Raw genomic sequence first — 18,689 nt, 5'->3', positions numbered from 1 at the left:
CAACTCCAACTTTTTACAAGTCTGGCCAGCGGACCCGCAGACCTGTGGAACCCGCGCTGCGACACTGGGGCGACGGAGCGACCCGAAAGGCAGCCTACAGCCTCTACCGCACAGGCGGTGGGCACAGTCAGTCCTACAGATCCGCTGGGCTTTGCCCCACCCCTCACCCCACCCCCGTCTCCAGACCCCGCCCCGAGGTGGAGCTACTTTAGGTCCCGCCCCAGAGAACACTTCCGGCTCAGCGGAACTCGGGGAGCCGGATCAGGTTGTCCGTGGACTGGGTTTGTGGTCGAGGCCCCATGAGCGCGGCGCCCCTGGTGGGCTACAGCAGCAGCGGTTCCGAGGATGAAGCGGAGGCCGTCGCCGCGGGGCGGAGCAAACCGGGGTCTGGACTCCATCGTTGGTGAGGAGCGAGGAATTTTTCTCTCTCGAGCGTAGATTCTTTTGAAACCCCAATGGGACCCGAGCCTCCCAGGTAACCAGGAGGGTGGGTTGGTTCCCCAGGAACAGAAAAAGCGATGTCGAGGGAAAGGAGACCGAACACACCTTGGACAAAGCCCTGGAATAGCGCGCACACACACACACACACACACACACACCTTGGCAAAGTTGGGAGTGAGGACACGAGCTCAAGTCCAGCCCTCTGGTGCCTTTTTCTCCTTTGGTGGGCGACCATGTTTCTTCCAAGATGTTTCCTCATTTGAACACAATACAATAATAGCCCAAGCTTTTCGTTCGTCTAGTAAATGGTTAACGAATAGCCACCGGGAGCCACACGGGAGACTGGAGACTCCAGGCTGGCTGGCGCAAAACCCATGAAAATCTTATACTTCAAGGTTCTTAAATACCGGTCTTTGCTGAATGTAGTATGTCAGTTCATTTCACAAGAGCTCTAGCAAATGGAAATATGCTCTACAGGTGAGGAAATTAATGTAAGGCACCATCATCACAGTCCTGTCCAACTATAATAAGGACCTCTATGCCACTCTGCTGCTGAAGTGTTTCCCATGGGGACCAAGAGCCTGCTGAGGTCTGACTCCCAGAGTAACTAGGAAACTTCAGTAGTTCTAGAAAGCTATGGCTCTCTAGAAGAAGCTCAAACACCTTCCTGGAAATTTATACTCAGCCACTGTGGCTGAGAGAGGAGGATCAAGTTTGTGACCAACCTGGTCTACGTGGCAAGACTGGTGTGCATTAAAAATCGCTGTGCATAATGGCTTAGAACTTTCGTTGCGCAAAGGGACATAAATGAGGATAGATGTTTGTTCTTCTTTTGCAGTGGCCAGAACCCCCTTCCCAGTCAGAAGTTTCCAGTGCCTGACAGTGTGCTGAGCATGTTCCCCAGCACAGAGGAAGGGCCTGAGGATGACAGTGCAAAGCATGGGGGTCGCATCCGAACCTTTCCCCATGAGCGCGGCAACTGGGCCACCCACATCTACATACCGTGTGAGTCGCCAGTGGCAAATGGTGTAAAAAAAAAAAAAATGCCGCATGCTATGGCCGGCTAGGAGGGAGAAACTAGGGCCCCTGTGTGCTGGATTCATATCCCACCCCAGCTCTGAGGAGGTGACAGACCACCTCACTGCTGAATTAGACCTCACTGCACTGGGTGTTCTGGGTGTCTCAGGGTCTTCATTTCTGCACCTCTAAAGTGGGGGTGATAGTATCTATCTCTTTAGAAGATTAAATCAGATAATCTGTACCACGTTCATAGGCCAGTACACAAAGTGGTGGCTCTGATTTTGTGTAGACTCACCCATTGTCAGTATCCACCATCCAGCGTGCTACATTGCCCACAACAGATGGACCCACTTTTTCATTGTTGTTGTTTCGTGGTTTTTTTTCCGTTTTGGGTGTGTTTTTTTCTTTTTTGTTTGTTTGTTTGTTTTCGAGATAGGGTTTTTTTGTGTAGCCCTGGCTGCCCTGGAACTCACTCTGTAGACCAGGTTGGCCTCGAACTCAGAAATCCACCTGCCTCTGCCTCCCAAGTGCTGGGATTACAGGTGTGTGGCACCAGCGCCCGGCTCTTTTTTGCTTTTTTGAGGTAGGGTATCTCTATGTAGTCCTGTCTGTCCCAGAACTCAGACACCTGCCTGCCTCTGCCTCCCCGATGCTAGACTTAAAGGTGTGTGCCGCCACCACCTGGCCTGAGCCCACATTATAATCACCAAACTTCACAAGCATTAGTATTATGGCTAGTTGTTTTTTTTAGATTTTATTTATGTCTATGAGTGCTCTATCTGCACATACACCTTGTCACATCTTGAAAGTGCATTTCTTATTAGTGCTAACTAATATTCCATTGTCTGACTCTACCCCAGCTCATGTATTAAAGGAGATTTTGGCTGTTCCTAAATATGAGCAGATATACATAAAAATGCACTAGGCTGGCCTGGTGTGGTGGCACATGCCTTTAGGGAAGTAGAGGCAAGTGGATCTCTGAGTTCTAGGCCAGCCAGAGCTACACAGTGAGATCCTACCTCAAAAAATAAAACATGTGTGTGCATGTATGTGTCTGTCTGTGTACCACAGGCTTTTGTGTGGCCATATTTCAGCAGGTCCTTGTGTAAATGATAAGGAATGTGATTGATAGGTGGGATGATTGTATAGATTGTATGGTAACAGTATTTTTAATTTAAAAAAAAAATACCGAATTTCCCCACCACAGCCACACCATTTTGTGTTTCCTATAGCGATGAATTAGTGTCCTGGCGGCGCCGAGGAGCGCTGGCTCTCTGTAGACTGATGAGGAGTATCTTCCATATGCTTTTTTTTTGTTTTTGTTTTTTAATAGTTTTTTTCCCTTCAAGACATTAGTTAACAAAACAAAATTGCAAATATAACTCGTTCTTGAACCGCCCTGTTCCTCTCTCCCACAGCAGAGACTGCTGCACGGTTCCTATCCCTGTCCTTTAGCCACACAGACTCTTAGGAAGGTTTCCCATCTAGCTGCCACAAACTACTACACATTTCCTGCAGATGTTTAAAGCTTAACCCCAAACCATATTTTCTTGAAAACATCTGTCAGATCATCTTGATCATTCCTAAATTGCCCAGAAGCACCTTTATGAGGTGTGAAAAAGCAAGAAATGGTACCTGAATTCCTCACAATGGAAGCACATTCCCAAGCCTCGGGCTCTGCACTTTTAAGTGTCCTTTATTCTCACATATAAAAAGGGTTTTTTTTTCCCCTTTTGTTTTCTATTTGTTTGGTTGTTTTGTTTTTATGTTGAGGCCTTTTTGCAGAAGCCTGAGGTTTTTGCAGGGTAATAAATACGGATCTATTTGTATTCTAATACATGAAGTTAGACCAGCACCGTTTGTTGAAGATGCCTTCTTTTTTCCACTACATGGTTTTGATTTCTTTGTCAAATATCAAGTGTTCATAGGTGTGTGGATTTATCTCAGGGTCTCCGATTTGATTCTATTGATCAACTTGTCTGTTTCTATATCAAGACCGTGCAGGGTTTATTACTGTTGGTCTGTGGTACAGCTTGAGGTCAGGAATGGTGATACCCCAGAAGTTCTTTTGTTGTTCAGGATTGTTTTGGCTGTCCTGGTTTTTTGTTTTGTTTTGTTTTTCACATGAAGTTGAGCATTGCGGTTCAGAGCCTATTATTTTTTTTGTTTGTGTTGTTGTTTGTTTTGTTTTTTCTAGACAGCCCTGAGTGTCCTAGAACTGGCAGCGTGGCTTTATTTTACTTTTTTTTTTCTTTTCTTTTTCTTTTTTTTTTTTTTTGACGGGGTCTCACTTTATATCCCTGACTGGCCTTGAACTCACCACATAAACCAAGCTGCTCTCAGACTCACTGAAGTGCATCTGCCTGAGTCTCCCAAGTGCTGGGATGGTGAACACGTGGCCTTAACCAAGTTTTCTTAATGAATTCTAACAGTTCTATATTTTTTTCTGTATTCTTTATCAGTATTTCTCAGTCTGAGGCTTTTTTTTTTTCTCTCCCTCTGGGCTGTGCCTTTTAAAGGGCAGACATTTTAAATTTAGTGCAGTTGATCTTATTCATCTTCATAGCTATTGACCAATACAGTGGTCTGGATGTAGCACTCAGAGGAACACTTCCCATAAGCAGACCCTAGTCACCCAGTTCTGGTTCTGTTGACTTTCTCTATCGATTCCATTTTCAGTTTCATTTCTTTCTCCTCTAATGTTAGTTATTTCTTCTGATTACTTTGAATGAGTTCACCCTTCCTTTCCTAAATTCCTAAAGTGGAAGCTTAGGTCATGAATTTCATTTATTTATTTTTAAAGATTTGCTTTGCAGGGTGTGGCATTGCAGCCTTTAATCCCAGCACCTGAGAGTCTCCGGGAGGCAGAGCTCTGTGAGTTCAGGACCAGCCTGATCTACATAGTTTCCGGACAGCCAGGGCTACATAGAAAGACACCGTCTCTCAATTATGTGTCAGAGTTTGCTCTCGTGTGTGCAGGTGCCACAGAGGTTGAAAGGCAATCCGGTCACCATGCGAGCTCTTAACTGCTGCGCCACTTCTCCCAGCCTGGCCCCAGGGTTGAGATCAAACGTATGCCTTTAATGCTGGGAATCCTTTTAAGATCTTTTGCTGGGCTGGAGAGATGGCTCAACGGTTAAGAGCACCGACTGCTCTTCCAAAGGTCCTGAGTTTAAATCCCAGCAACCACATGGTGGCTCACAACCATCTGTAAGGAGATCTGATGCCCTCTTCTGGTGTGTTTGAAGACAGCTACAGTGTACTTACATATAATGATAAATAAATCTTTAAAAAAAAAAAAAAGATCTTTTGCTGCAGCCTACAAATTTAACACAAACACAATATGTGTTTGAGTTAAAAAAAATTTGCAAATTACTCCTCAGGAAGTGTGAGCTCAGGTGTTTCTGGTCTGATCATGTGCAAGTTGCACACACCTGTGGCTGCACACACCTGTGGCCTTGCTTCTCACAGCTCCGTGAAGAGCTTTTGTTTTTTTCAGTTTGCTGAGGATTTTGCTTGTTGTGGACAACAATTGGGCTTCCTATAGCCTGGACTAGATACCAGAAGCCCCCTGTATTCCTCTTTTTAAACATCGTTTTCATTTATTTACTTACTGAGTGCATGTATGTATGTATGTGGACACATGCAAGCCACTACACACATGTGGAGATCAGAGGACAACTACAGGAGTCAGTGGTCAGAGTGAGCAGTGTCTGGACGTCAGATGTGGCAGTGGGAGCCTTTATCTGCTAAGCCAACAGAGCATCCCCTTTTTAATATATTTTTATTGATGTTTTTGTAAATTTCATACATGGATACATTTTAATCCCTGTTGCGGGAAATATTAAAAAAAAAAAAAATGAACCAGCACGTTTCCCCAGCAGCCTGGATGACCATGCACCGGTGGGCAATGGCCAACCTGTTTTTATCTCTTGGGGACTTTCTGACTCAGAGCTCCAAAATCTCTTCAGCCAGCTCGCTAAGTTCCCACTAACAAGTCACTACCATGCCAACCCCTTGCTTCAGATCCCCCACGGTCTCTGTGGTGCACTTCAGGCAAACCCATGCTTTGCCACTGTACCTTTCTCTCTTGAACCCAGATGAGCCACCTCATGAAGGAAGCACAATACAAACTTAGTTCAGAAACGACAGTAACGACAGTTGCTGGGCACAGCAACTAAAATCCTGATCTAGTAAGCCTTATTAAATCTAAATCCTCCAGTGGAGAATCCTGACAGATCCACCATTAAAACTGGGAGACACTTCATGTCCTCATGCTATCCCCATCCAAAAAGACCTCTCTCCTGCTTACTCTCTTCCTTTGTCCAACCTGGAAGTCCCTCCTACTCGCCCAGTGATTGGCTCCTTTATTCATTAGGGGATTGGTTCACAAGAACAGTACCAGGCTCAACCACAACAAATCCCCCTTACAACCTACCAGATCTACCCCCAGATCCCCCAATATTCTTCACCTGCTGGGTACTTCTTGTTTACTTGAATTCTTACAATAAATACATGTTAACTACACTCAGAAATTCATAGTAAGGGCTGGAGAGATGGCTCAGGTTAAGAGCACTTACTGCTCTTGCAGAGGACCTGGGTTTAATTCCCATTATCCACATGGCAGTTCATTACCATCCATAACCCCAGTTCCAGGGAATTTGGCACCGTCTTCTGAACTCTACACACACCAGGCACATACACGGTAACATACCTACTTGCGATAAAACACATAATTTTTTTTATTTAATCCACATTAAGGTCCCATCTAGATGGCTCAACAGGTAAAAGTGCTTGGCATGCAAGCCTGATAACTTGCAGGGTTCAATCCCTGGAACCCATAAAAAGGCAGATGGTTGACGTCATCTGTGATCCAGCACTCCTACCGTGTAGATGGGGAGAACCACAGAGAAGCTCACAGGCTAGCCATCCCACAGTCCCACAGCAGAGACAGGAGACCCTGCCCCAAACGAGGGGGAAGGAGAGAGCCAACTCTGGAAAGTAGGGTTGTGTGTGTCCCCACAATCATCATAATAAACTTGTTTGAAGAGACATCAAAATATCGGTAAGCTGACTATAAGGGCGTCTCTGCTCTTTCGGCTTTTTATTCACCTGTGACAGCTTGGCTCGGAGGGTGGTCTAACCTCCCTACTCTTTCTCTAGATGAGGCGAAGGAGGACTTCCAGGATCTGCTTGATGTGCTGCTGCCCCGAGCTCAGATGTTCGTACCTCGACTGGTACTGATGGAGGAGTTCCACCTCAGCCTGTCTCAGAGCGTGGTTCTCCGGCACCACTGGATCCTCCCCTTTGTGCAGGCGCTCAAAGACCGCATGGCCTCTTGCCAAAGGTGAGCACTTCCGTCCTCCATCAGTTCCCCCTCCTTTCCTGGGCCTTAGTGGTCTTGGAGGTGGGCATGGTCCCCAGCAAGCAGACTTCTGTGCTGCCCATCCAGGGTGAGGCAGGCACCTCACATGAGCTCCTCCATAGTCTGTGTTGACTATGGAAGCCCTGCTGGCTGTCTCTAAGCTCCCCTAGGATTTCCAGCACTCCTGTTGCCAGATACACAGAGCTTCTCCCATTCCTGCACTTCTGCAGCTCTCCGGATACTCACTGGGTGGCCCACAGGGTAGTGCAGTTCTGACGCCAATATTCCAGAGTTAGTGCAGCCTTGCGGACTAAGGACTTCTTCCCACAAGTTGTTCTCTACGTTAGATGTTGGCTGCACGTTAAGTCCCTAGGTTAGCCAAGAATTGTGATTTTGGTACAAATCAGAGCTTCCTATGATGTCACACCCCCACCCCCATAATGACCATTTGCTAGAAGAACAAAATTCAGGAAAGCAGCTTACTTCCTGGGTTTCCAAGTTGTTGGGTTTTTGTTTGTTTGTTTGTTTGTTTTTCCAGTTTATTTTCTAAGACAGGCAGGCAGGCTCTATAGACAAGGCTGGCTCTGGATTTATAGAAACCAAACCTCAGCTTCCTGAGTGCTGGGCTGGGCATAAGCCACCACAGCCAAACCTACAGAGGAGAGGTGGAGCTACACAAGTACCACGTCACTGTGCTCCATCCCATCCGTACAAAGGACATTTAGAAAGATGTAAGGAAGAGGGTGGAAGAGGCACCTAGGGCGGGGCTTAGAAAGGGCACAGCTGGCCCCACCCCGGTTCTCTACCACTTAGGGCATCTCCGCACTCAACCTGCTTTACTGCTGCTGACATGCCTTGCCTGCTCTTTCCACCAAGTCTTCTCCCAAGGCTTTGTCCGCTCACCCTCACACGCACTCATTCCCATGCCCTCCCTCTGTGGAGTCAGAGCTCCTCCATCCGGACACCAGCTCCTCCGAACGCTCAGGCCTCTCCGGGCATTCTGGTTCTTAACTGCATCAGTGGGGGCTTGCTCAGGACTGAGTACAGAGGTTCTTCCTTGGGGCTCTCTGGGGCCTCTGAGGACTACTAGTTCTATAAAGAACTCACAAAACTATCTTGTCAGTGCATTTCTGAATCTGCTTTTATCTCTGAGTCTGTCTTTTTTTTTTGTTTTGGTTTTTTTTTTTTTTGTTTTTTTGGATTTGGTTTTTTCGAGACAGGGTTTCTCTGTGTAGCCCTGGCTGTCCTGGAACTCACTCTGTAGCCCAGGCTGGCCTCAAACTCAGAAATCCTCCAGCCTCTGCCTCCCAGAGTGCTGGGATTACAGGCGTGCGCCACCACTGCCCGGCTTCTGAGTCTGTCTTAATTAGGGTTTCTATTGCTGTAACGAGACACCGTGGCCACAGCAACTCTTATAAAGAAGAGCATTTATTTAGGGCTCGATTGCAGTTGCAGTCACCGTGGGAAGCACAGGGGTGTCCAGACAGATCTGGTGCTAGAGGGGCTGAGGTCTGCGTCTGGATCCACAGGCCCCAGAAGGAGACTGTTACCACCTGGGTGTAGCTTAAGTATAGCAGACTTCAGAGCCTTCCCCGCCATGACACCCTTCCTCCAACAAAGTCACACCTCCTAATAGTGCTACTCCCTATGAGCCAACTCAAACACAGGAGTCTGGGGGAGCCAGACCTATTCAAACCACCAGAGTCTTTTTTTAAATATTTATTTTTTATTTTATGTTATGAGTGTTTTGCCTGCATGTCTGTATGTGCCTGTACTGGTGGAGATCACAAGAGAACATCAGAGATCTGGAAGGTTGTGGGACACTGTGTAGATGCTGAGAACTCAACCCCAGGCCTCTGCCGAAGCAGCCAGTGCTCTTACCCACTGGGCCGGCTCTCTAGCCATGTCTGCAGAATCTTTCTTCATAGACACCCCTATGAAGGCATGGGATGGGTGGAAATAGAAGTCTTCTAGTGAGTCCCAACCCCGCTGCAGAGGAGGCCTAAGGCTCAGAACTCGGGAGTGTGGCTCTTCCAAATGGAAAACTCCTCATTTGGTTGAAGAGGAAAGAATTTGCTCCAGTGCAGTCAGTTGGTGAGAAAACGGCTAAAGCCCACCTCAGTTGAGCCCGCTGTGATTGCCACTGTCAGGGTTACTGAGCCGGTAGTATGAGGACTGCCCCAGGTGCCGGAACCCAACCTAGACTGGCCCAGAGATCGCCTAGCTTCATGCCTGAGTAGATGGACGTAACCAGATGTTACTGCGTCATGCTGTCTCAGCTCTGTCCCCAAGGTTGGCTTCCTTCTCAGTGTGAAGGGAGCCATCAATGTGTGTATATATGCATTTTCCTATATGTGAATATGGCACATTCTACAACAGCATGCATGGAGAAGTCAGGTGTTGGTCCTCACCTTCCGCATCTCTTGACATAGAATTCCTTATTGTTTTTCTTCTCTGCGTCTCAGATTACCTAGTCTGAGGCCTCTTCCCATCTCTGATCCATCTCCAGACGGAAGCGCTGGAGTTACAGGTGCTTATGTTATGCTTTCCCACGGGTCCCAGAGCTCTGACTCCTTCCACTTGTCAACTTACCTGTTGACTATCTCCCCGGCCCTTCAGGCTCCTTTAAAACATGTTTGTTGGACTTGAGGGGATCCCTCAGCAGTTAAAGGCACTGGCTATTCTTACAGAAGACCTGGGTTCAGTTCCCAGCTCGAACTGACTGCACCTCATAGGCTCTCAGGCTTCTTCCAGCTTCCATATGCACCCAATACGTGTGGTCCACAGACACGCATGCAGGCAAACCACTCACACACAAAAATGTAAAACACGTTTTAAAGTGTGCATATGGGGGTAGCACATACATGCATGTGTGTGTGAGGGCCTGTGCCTTGGTGTGCATCTGGAGACCCGAAGCAAGCATCAGCTGTCTTCTGTCAGTCTTTGCCTAGTGCTCTGAGGCAGGGCCTTTTCCAAACCTGGAGCCTGTGTTTTCTTGGCTAGGCTTGGAAGCCTGCAAGCCCCAGCAATCCTTCTGTCTCCATCCCACTTGTAGCTGAGGTTACAGGTGTACACAGGATGCCCAACTTGTTAGATGGGTCCTGGTATCAGAACACCAGTCCTCATGGTTACACAAGTGCTCTTAATCACTGGTCACTGAGCCAGTGCCCAGGTGGTTGTTGTTATTGTCCTTGTTTAATAGTTTCAGCAGCTGTCATGGGAATGACTCTGGACTCTGTTTATCTGCTCCCCTTGTAAGTAAAGAATGGAAAAGCCCTTTCCCTTTGTTCTAGAGAATGCTGCCCTTACCTTACTGGAGTCGTTTCCTGGTCAAACTAGAATTCACGTTGGGTGATCAGCAGAACTGTCAGGTAACAGGACAGACAGACGCACTGCAGCCATGCTGTGTGAAGGTGAGAAGCCAGTAAGTGAGAATCCACGCAGCCCCTCCTAAGGAGAAGCCACTCCTGGGCAGGCCCCTCCTGGGCCTCCTGGTGGGCACTAACGAGGTCTTTAACAGAGCAGGCTATGTGCTGGAAACAAGCAGTATCAGTCTCTGTGGGACGAGTGTGCAGCCTGTTGCCCTGTGCACTGGAGGATCAGAGAGCAGCCCCTGCACTGCAGGATTGGCGCCTTTGGGAAAGTGGATTTGATGTTGTCCTTGCTCCATTTTCTGCCATGTGCCCTTATGAAGCAGGACTCTGAGCTTGTTGAGTTGAGATGACCAAGCACGGGCAGACAGCCCCAACTCTGGTCCCTGAGTGATGGGCTTTCTGCCTACTTTCTACAACAGGCCCACTTCACCAAAGCTTTGTAGACTGAGAACAAGGGCTTTGCAATCAACTTCAGCCTCACTAGGCTTCCATTGTCTTGTCTGTAACCGTCGGGCCTGCTTCACAGCGTCATGTCAGCTCTGTTACCACACACACAACGAACGACTTCTCAGATGCGCAGCAGAGCATTCGACCATACAGCAGTGAAGTTAGCAGCCAGTCAACTTGGTAGCTTCAAGTTGTTTCTTGGCATGAACCGCTGTCAGCAAAGCAAAGTTTTTGCTGGTACCTGGACACTGCCACATGTTGAGAGGGTGATTTAGGGTATTGATTAACTATAATATAGGATATTTTTACTATAATTTTCCACTTAAGTCATGGGTAACAATATTGATTATAAATGAGTTAATTATATTTTTAAAAAGCTATTTGGGGAAGATAGTAAGAGGACCGCATGCTTTGTTTGCTTGTTTGTTCTTGACAAACTTTTACTATAATTGAGATCTTCTGTCTTGGCCTCCTGAGCACAAGACTGCAGACATCCATCACCTTCCCCAGTGAAAGTTCTGGGTTTTAAAATATGAACTGTTATTTTATTTCTTTTTTTTTTCTTGAAATATCTTCTTTTAAATTTCAGGTTCTTCTTTACTGCCAACAGGGTAAAGATTTATACCAATCAAGAGAAAACCAGGTGGGTCCCTGACTTAAGTCACTGGAAGATTATCTGTGGCCAAAATAGAGGGGCTGTACTCTGTTTTCATCTGTATCTGCCAGGCATCGCTTCCTAAACCCAGACCTACCTATTAGGGAGAAGAACTCGAGGGATTTCTGGGGATGCAGTACAGAGTAGGGGCTATCTCAGTGCAGCGTGGGCTGTGCAGGTGGAGACCTGGTCTTGTCTAGCTCGCTCCCTGTCATAGGGATGAGGTTTGAAGGGTTACAAGTCCTAAAGCATTAAGTGAGGTAAGGTGGCCTTTGTATCTGCAGGGCCTCCCTGTCCAGCCCAGTTGCCAAGCCCCGCCTCTCAGCTGCTCTGAAAGGGCATGTGTCCTTTGTCCTTGGTTGTAGGTTCTCTAACTTTATAAGCTGAAGGGTTTCCAGGTGTGGGGAGTCAACTGCGTCTGATATTGCCAAGCAAGTGAGGACAGGACTCGTGGCTTTGGTAACGTAGAAATCATCATACTCACTGGCCACTTTGATAAGAGCATTTCTGAGGAAGGATTAGAAGGTAGAGACCAGACTTCATGAGAGGATTTAGTTACTGAAGTCAGAGTTCTCAGCACCTGCAGGAAGAAGCGGGTACCAAAGAGCAGAGCTCTGAGAGGGCGATGAGTCCACAGGGTCTGCCAGAGAAGGGAGGCAGAGGGTGGCGTATGCAGTGGTAGATGAAGGCCCCGCAGGGTCTCCTAGACACCAGAAGAGACAGCCAGTGAAAGAAACATTTTAAGTCAGGAAGGAAGGTAGACTGAAAGAGCTGGTTGGTGGGGCAGCAAGGACATGGCGGGAAGATAGGAGGAGCCACAGCCATGCCCCAGGCTTCCTGTTGGACCCCTCCTGCTCCGTGTTGTTGTTTGTGCTCACCCGCTGCACTTTGTGCCCCTGTTGTCCTCTTCCTAGGACCTTTGTGGGGCTCGAGGTCAGTTCAGGGCATGCCCAGTTCCTGGACCTGGTTTCACAGGTGGACGGAGTCATGAAGGAATTTGACCTCACTACTTTCTACCAGGTAATGCACAGGGCTGAGGAAAGGGGACAGAGACGGTTCCGGTTTCTGCCATAGGGCTGCTGCTCTACCAGCCCGGAACAGAGCACCCTCCAAGAAGCCCATCAGAGCCAACTAAAGAAAACTCCAGAACTTCCCTGTGTAGAGGGAGCCCTGAGTGCCAGAACACGGGATTGGAGTTCTAGGTGTCTACCCAAAGTTCAACATTTCAAAGAACTCTACATGCATCTTGTGATTTGTACTTCTACTCTGTAGAGTCTCTGTTTGGCCTGTCTTTCCTAAGTGGTTGTCACCAACACATGGAAATGACTCTTCAGGAAGAGCCATAGCTTTACAGTCTCACCGTACCTTCCCTACGCCCTCCTGGGACTCCAATGTCACAGCTGTAACAGTCCTTTGATTCTATCAGTGTGTTTTTCAAAACCATACCCAGGTGTACAGTTCTTTTTAAATAGAGATAATTATTGTTTCCTCAACATTGTTGACATTTGGGGGTTTTGTTCATTTAGTCTGAAAAGTATGACCTCTGCTGAAATTTTCTAGATCAGAAAGTAGAGTTATAGCTGGGTATGGTAGCAAACGCCTTGAACCCTGAAAGCAGGATGTCCAGGGTCCAGGGCCTACGTGACTGGGTTCTGATGAAGGCTTTGGCGGTCCCTCACTATCCTTCCCTCAAGGGTGGAAAAGAATGCACCCCTCTCTACCCTCCGCCTTTGAGTTTTAATTGTTTCTGTGCTTATGGATGTTTTGCCCACCTCTGTGTACCATGTGCATGCAGTGCCCTTGGAGGCCATTAGAGGGCGTGAGATTTCCCCTGGTACTAGTGTTACTTACATTCTTTAAGGAGATTTGTTAACCATCAAGTAGGTGCTGGGGATCAAACCTCTGTCCCCTAGGAAAGCTGCCATTGTTCTTAACCTCCGAGTCATTGCCCCCCCCCCCACACACACACACATCTTTTTTTCTAAGGGTACCACCCAGTGCCCTCATTAACCCTACTTACCGCCAGATATCATCACATTGGTCTTAGGCTGTCACTGTTGCATTTGGAGGAGGAGCACACTCCTGTACTGAGGAGAGGCACCAGCTATTATGTCTGTGTGGGCAGGGGACTTGGCTTCAGCACTGGGGCAGCCAGGGATCCTACAGGTAGACCCAACAGGACCGTCATAGACTGCTGTGGGGGATGGGCCTGCCATGCCGTCAGGTGGCAGCCTAACTCCCCGCCTTTCTTCCCTAGGACCCTTCATTTCATGTCAGTCTGGCCTGGTGTGTGGGTGATGCTCGTCTCCAGCTGGAGGGACAGTGCCTGCAGGAACTACAGGTGAATTTCCAGAGCAGGGCCACAGAGCACTGAGCTCCAAAATGATGGGATGGACAGAGGACAGAAAGGGGAGGATTGGGTACTTAGACCTAAAGCTGTCGGGAACTGAGCAGCAAGGCAGGAGACACTCATCCCCTCCCTTCCTCTCAAGTGTCATCCATCCCTGACCCAGCAGCAGCAGCTAGGAGCTGAGTAATGAAATAGGTGCTCTGGCTCCCCCTAGACTTGGGGCAGCAGAATTGCATTTTAGCAAGATCTTTAGGGCTTCGTGTGCCCTGCCTTACAACCCTGTCATGTGAGGAGGCTGGAAACCCGCCCCTCAGCCCCAGCCATGTACCTGAGGTCAGAGGTCTGGGTCTGGGTCTGGGTCTGGCAGTTGGAAATGGAGGAAGAAGGTCAGGTGCCGGAACTCCAGCCCTCAGAACCTGTTGCACTGCGGGTCTGTTTCTGAGGCAGGGTCTCACAGTGCCTCCATGCTTGGCCTGGAACTCACTCTAGAGCAGGCAAGCCTCAATCTTGCAGTGTTCCTTCTATCTCTGAGTTGTGGGGTTTCAGGCTTGTGCCGCCAGGCCAGGCCAGGCCACGTTTTGATAGCATGTGGACCAGGAACCTTCCTGTCAGCGCCCTGGAAGGAGAAGTTGCATGCACAGTGTGGCAGCTGACACCCTCCCCTGCACGAAGGCAGTCAGCAGTGTGGCCCATTGCTGACAGCATTTCTCTTTTCCTCAAGAGAAGCCAGAAATCCAGATTGTTATGTACAGTCTTCAGATTTTCTTGTGTTGGCAACTGATTAGGATTTTCGAAAAATACTTTCAAGTCAAAGTCCATGGGTCATCATCTCTGCAGGCCTTCCCCCTCAGCTTGATCATATTGAAGACAGCAAAGTGCTCTGATGTCTGGCTCCAGCAGAGCCTAGACCCAGACCAGACCAAGCTTCACAGTAGTCACTGTCCCCAGAGCTCTATGTCCTCGTCCGCAAGCCGAGGCAATGGCCCACCTCATGTGTAAGACGGTGGAACAAGATTGTAGGTGCCAAGCCTGGAGTCTGTGTGACTCTCAGACTTGCCAGCTTACTGGGCTGCTTTTGGTGGTGGTGCTCTGGGTCTGATTCCCCTTAACATGGCTGTCATCTCCCTGCTGCTGGCTGAAGGAAATCGTGGATGAGTTTGAAGACTGTGAGATGCTGTTACGTGTGCTGGCCAACCAGGTCCGCTGCAAGTCCGGGAACAAATTCTTCTCGATGCCTTTGAAGTGAGCCTTGTTCCATGCCTCTCTACAGGCCGACTGAGAGGGGTGCCCCAGCCAGGGGTCCTAAGCACACACTCAGTACTGTTCTAGTGGGCTGCTCATTGGTAGGCTGCTACTGCAATGTGGTCATTTCCAGAAATCACCAGTAGAGGGCAGCCCGGACCTCTAATTCTTCCTCCACTTCCTTGGGAAAGTAAAATGAGCCTGGCTGGGGAGCCCACCCACACAGTCCACACCGAGGGCTCTCCACTGCTCTAATCTATGCTGATGCCATTGGCCACCAACCAGTTCTTAAGATCCTTGCCTTCTGACCCACCTGTGTCAAACTGGGGCCTCCATGCATCCGTCATCCTCTTTTTAATCTCCTTTATTTTTCTCCTTGGCCCTTTATCCCATCCTGTGCCAGGAGAGGTCATTTCAGGGCCAGGGCACAGGGTGCTGCTTTGCGGTCCACAGCAGTTTTCTTCATTCCTTCCTCCCACTTACCCAGCCAGGTGTCTGGGGAGCCCAGCAGATGTTCCACTCTGGCCTGGCTATGGCTGCAGGCCAGGCCTCCAACACCCGTGACCCCGGCTTTCCCCATCAGCCTTCCCTCCAGCCGGGACACCCCTGCCCCTGTGGCTGAGCATTCTTCAGGTGGGGGTGGGAAGTGGGGTGAGGGCCAAGGAGGCATAGGAGAATTTATTTTCCATCAAGTTCCTATCAGGGCAAAGAACCAAGCCTTTCTGGTTGTCATGGGGATTTCTAGTGATGGATGAAGAAATATTTTTTTTACAGTTTTAAATTATGTTCAGCAAATAAAATCTGGCTTTTTAATGTGGTGCCTTATTTTAAACTACTTCTGCTTTTAAGGTAAGTGGTGCCTCTGATCTCCCCTCCAGCTGTGCTTCACAGTTCAGGGATCCTGGGAGGTTCTTATGACTTTAACGATTTTTATGTGTCTGTTTATCTTAGCATGTGTATGTTGTGTGCATGTGTGCGCAGGCCCGTGAGTTCCGAGAACAGCACCCAGGAGACAGTTCTCTCCAGCCACTTGATGGTGGCAGAGCCCTGCACAGCTTTGACTCCCCACCCCACGTGGCAGCTCAGAGCCATTCTGACTCCAGCCCTGCTCTGGCCTTCTCAGGTGCCAGGCATGTATGTGATGCTTATACTGCAGGCAGAACACACCCGTGCCCATAACGTTTATAACAAGTGGGAGCTGGAGAGCTAGCGCAGGCTTTGTAAGTACCAGGCCCTGAGCTCAGTCCTTAGGACCCACCCTTTAGAAGCTGCCTTGGTACCAAACACTTGTGCTCTGCACTGGGGAGGCAGAGAGACAGAAGGAACCCTGGGCTCACTCGCCAGCCAGCCCCATATATCTGCCAAGCTCTAGCCAATGAGATACTCTGTCTCAAATAACAGCATGATGGCCCCTGAGGAGCAACAGACACCTAGGATTGACCTCTGGCTCACACGTGTACATGTCTACCTCAGCACACATGTACACAGACATCCCCCTATGCAAGAAAATAGGATGATAGGGTTGCCCTGTCTGCTAGGACTTTACCAGTGACACTGCATGTAATGTATGGAACCTGGGTTTTGGCATGTCCCAGGGAGATGCTGTCCTCACTTCTCCAACGCAGACATTTAGACTTTCCACCAGATGACCTGTACTAAGCCGGTCCGAGGCCCTTCACGGCTGAGCCTAGGTAGAGGTAATTACTGTAGAACAGTTCCGTGGCTTGCCTGGGGACTGGAGAACATTAGGGCCTGACTCAACCCCAGCCTCAGCTTCCACCACCATACAGCCCAGGCCATCCCTAACTTACCTCATGCTCAGGCCTACGTCTCTGGCTCCCGCCTTGTGATTCATGTCCTCACAATGCTGCCTTTCCCTAGCCTTAACACATTCATGCCTTGTTCCCCCAGTGCCACTACAGCATTCTACTGGCTTCCGCTAACCTGCTCTTGGTGCCAGTGACATCAGAAGTCACACTGGAGAAGAAGCTAGGCATGTTTTCTAGCCCGCAGGCAACATGGTAACCGTAGCCTCTCACGTCACATTACTGACACCTGCTCCGTGCCAGGCCCTGAATTGGGCCATAGAGCAATCCACGGCTGGCCCTCTGGGTGATCAAAGGGAAACCGGGCAAGGTGTGCTGAGTAGAACCCCCAGCCCTTGTACTCGCCCAAACCACTGAGCACTGCTCTCCTGGGGGAGGATGTGGCTCTGCAGGTTGCCTGCGCGCACCGCCCGCGTGGAGTTAAAGTGCAGCCACTTTGAGAAATGGGCGAAGATCAATGAGCAGCTCTTCAATAGGGAACGGAGGTGGCAATGGAGGAAGGAAGTCTGAGCTTCGCCCGCCGAGGGGGATGGGCATGTAAGCCGCGCCTGAGGAGGCTGGCAGCCACCCAGACATGCAGTGTGCCTCCAGAGTGGAGCGCTGACAGTGCAGAAGCAACTGGGGTGCTTCCTTCCAAAAGAGGAGAAGCCCAAGAGGCAGCTGGAGATGGAAGGCCAGAGCAGGCTTGTCCACCACTGGGTGGGCGGTGTTCGGGAAGAATTGTTCTCGACGAGGGGTTGAGCACGCTTGGGAGAGAACAGAATCAACACATCTGGCTCTGGCATCCTCACATGCTCCCTGCAGGGCAGGGAGATGCTCATCCCAAGGCCTGGCTGGCTGATCGCCATCTGGCACTAAAGCCTTCTCCTCTGCCTCTTCAGACCACCCCAGCTCTGTTTCCAAGAGAGAGGGAACGTACTTGGTTTGTTTATTTCTTCTTTCTCTTGACACCCACAGTCCAAAGGACTGTCCTGTTGACCAAAAGGGTCCCGTTTTGCCAGCCTGGCACAGTACCAGTCACTGAAGTGATAAGTGCCCAAATATGAGGTGGCAACAGCTTCAAATCAACCTTCCCGACCATAGGGTTTTGTGGATTAAAGAAATGGGGTGGTCTGAGGCATGGGAGAGTGTCTGGAGGCATAACGTGTTCTGCATTCTCAAGCCCCATCAGGGATAGACTTGGGGTGTATATCTACACATGTATATGTGGATGCCTACAGAGGCTAGAAGAGGGCGTCAGGCTCCTCCAGAGCCAGAGTCACAGGTAATTCTGACCTACCTGACATGGGTGCTGGGAACCGAACTTGGCATCCTCTGAAGGATAGATAAATGCTCTTTTTTTTTTAAAGATTTGTTTATTCTTATATGTAAGTACACTGTAGCTGTCTTTAGACACACTAGAAGAGGGCTTCAGATTTCATTAAGGGTGGTTGTGAGCCACCATGTGGTTGCTGGGAATTGAACTCACGAACTTCGGGAAAGCAGTCAATGCTCTTAACCACTGAGGCATCTCACCAGCCCAGATTAAATGCTCTTAACCACCGAGCCATCTCTCCAAGCCATTCCAGCCCCTTTGAGCTGCCTCCAAGTCTTGAACAACAGGCAACCTATTTTCCCATGACCCTTTTATCAGAGGGGTTACTGACAGCAAAGCTAATGGGAGTGTACCACATAGCTACATACTTCTAAAACTGATGGGGGGGGGGAATCAGGTAATGGGGGCTAGAGAGATGGCTCAAAGGTTAAGAGCACTGAATCAGGATCCTTTTTTACAAATAAAGTAAACCTAGATAGAAACAAATGCTCCAGATTCCAGGGAAGTTGACCTGGGGCAGGAACCCAGTGACCTGGTTTGAAATCCAGAGTTTTCTGAAGAACCTCTCACATAAAAATGTATTTCTACTGCCGGGTATGGTGGTACTCGACTTTAATCCTGGGAGGCAGAAGCAGGTGGATCTCTGTGAGTCTG

The 18,689-nt window shown here is 49.0% G+C and overlaps 1 protein-coding gene across 2 annotated transcripts; it reads left to right on the top strand.

Annotated features, from left to right (window-relative positions):
- The first annotated feature begins 223 nt into the window (after window positions 1-223).
- On the top strand, window positions 224-15,707 carry Usb1 (U6 snRNA biogenesis phosphodiesterase 1). Of its 2 annotated transcripts, none has more exons than XM_052166257.1 (7): window positions 224-403; window positions 1,280-1,446; window positions 6,625-6,808; window positions 11,237-11,290; window positions 12,217-12,322; window positions 13,560-13,643; window positions 14,794-15,707. In XM_052166257.1, the coding sequence occupies exons 1-7, from the start codon at window positions 300-302 to the stop codon at window positions 14,896-14,898; spliced, it is 804 nt and encodes a 267-aa protein (XP_052022217.1). In that variant the 5' UTR covers window positions 224-299; the 3' UTR covers window positions 14,899-15,707. The 2 variants fall into 2 exon arrangements, with proteins under 2 accessions (XP_052022217.1, XP_052022218.1); XM_052166258.1 differs by having other exon boundaries at window positions 388-475.
- Window positions 15,708-18,689: the final 2,982 nt, after the last annotated feature.

This window comes from Apodemus sylvaticus, chromosome 21, assembly GCF_947179515.1.
Source record: "Apodemus sylvaticus chromosome 21, mApoSyl1.1, whole genome shotgun sequence".
Lineage (NCBI taxonomy): Eukaryota > Metazoa > Chordata > Mammalia > Rodentia > Muridae > Apodemus > Apodemus sylvaticus.
Note: the sequence above shows the minus strand (reverse complement) of the source record. Positions and strands in the feature narration are given on the sequence as shown.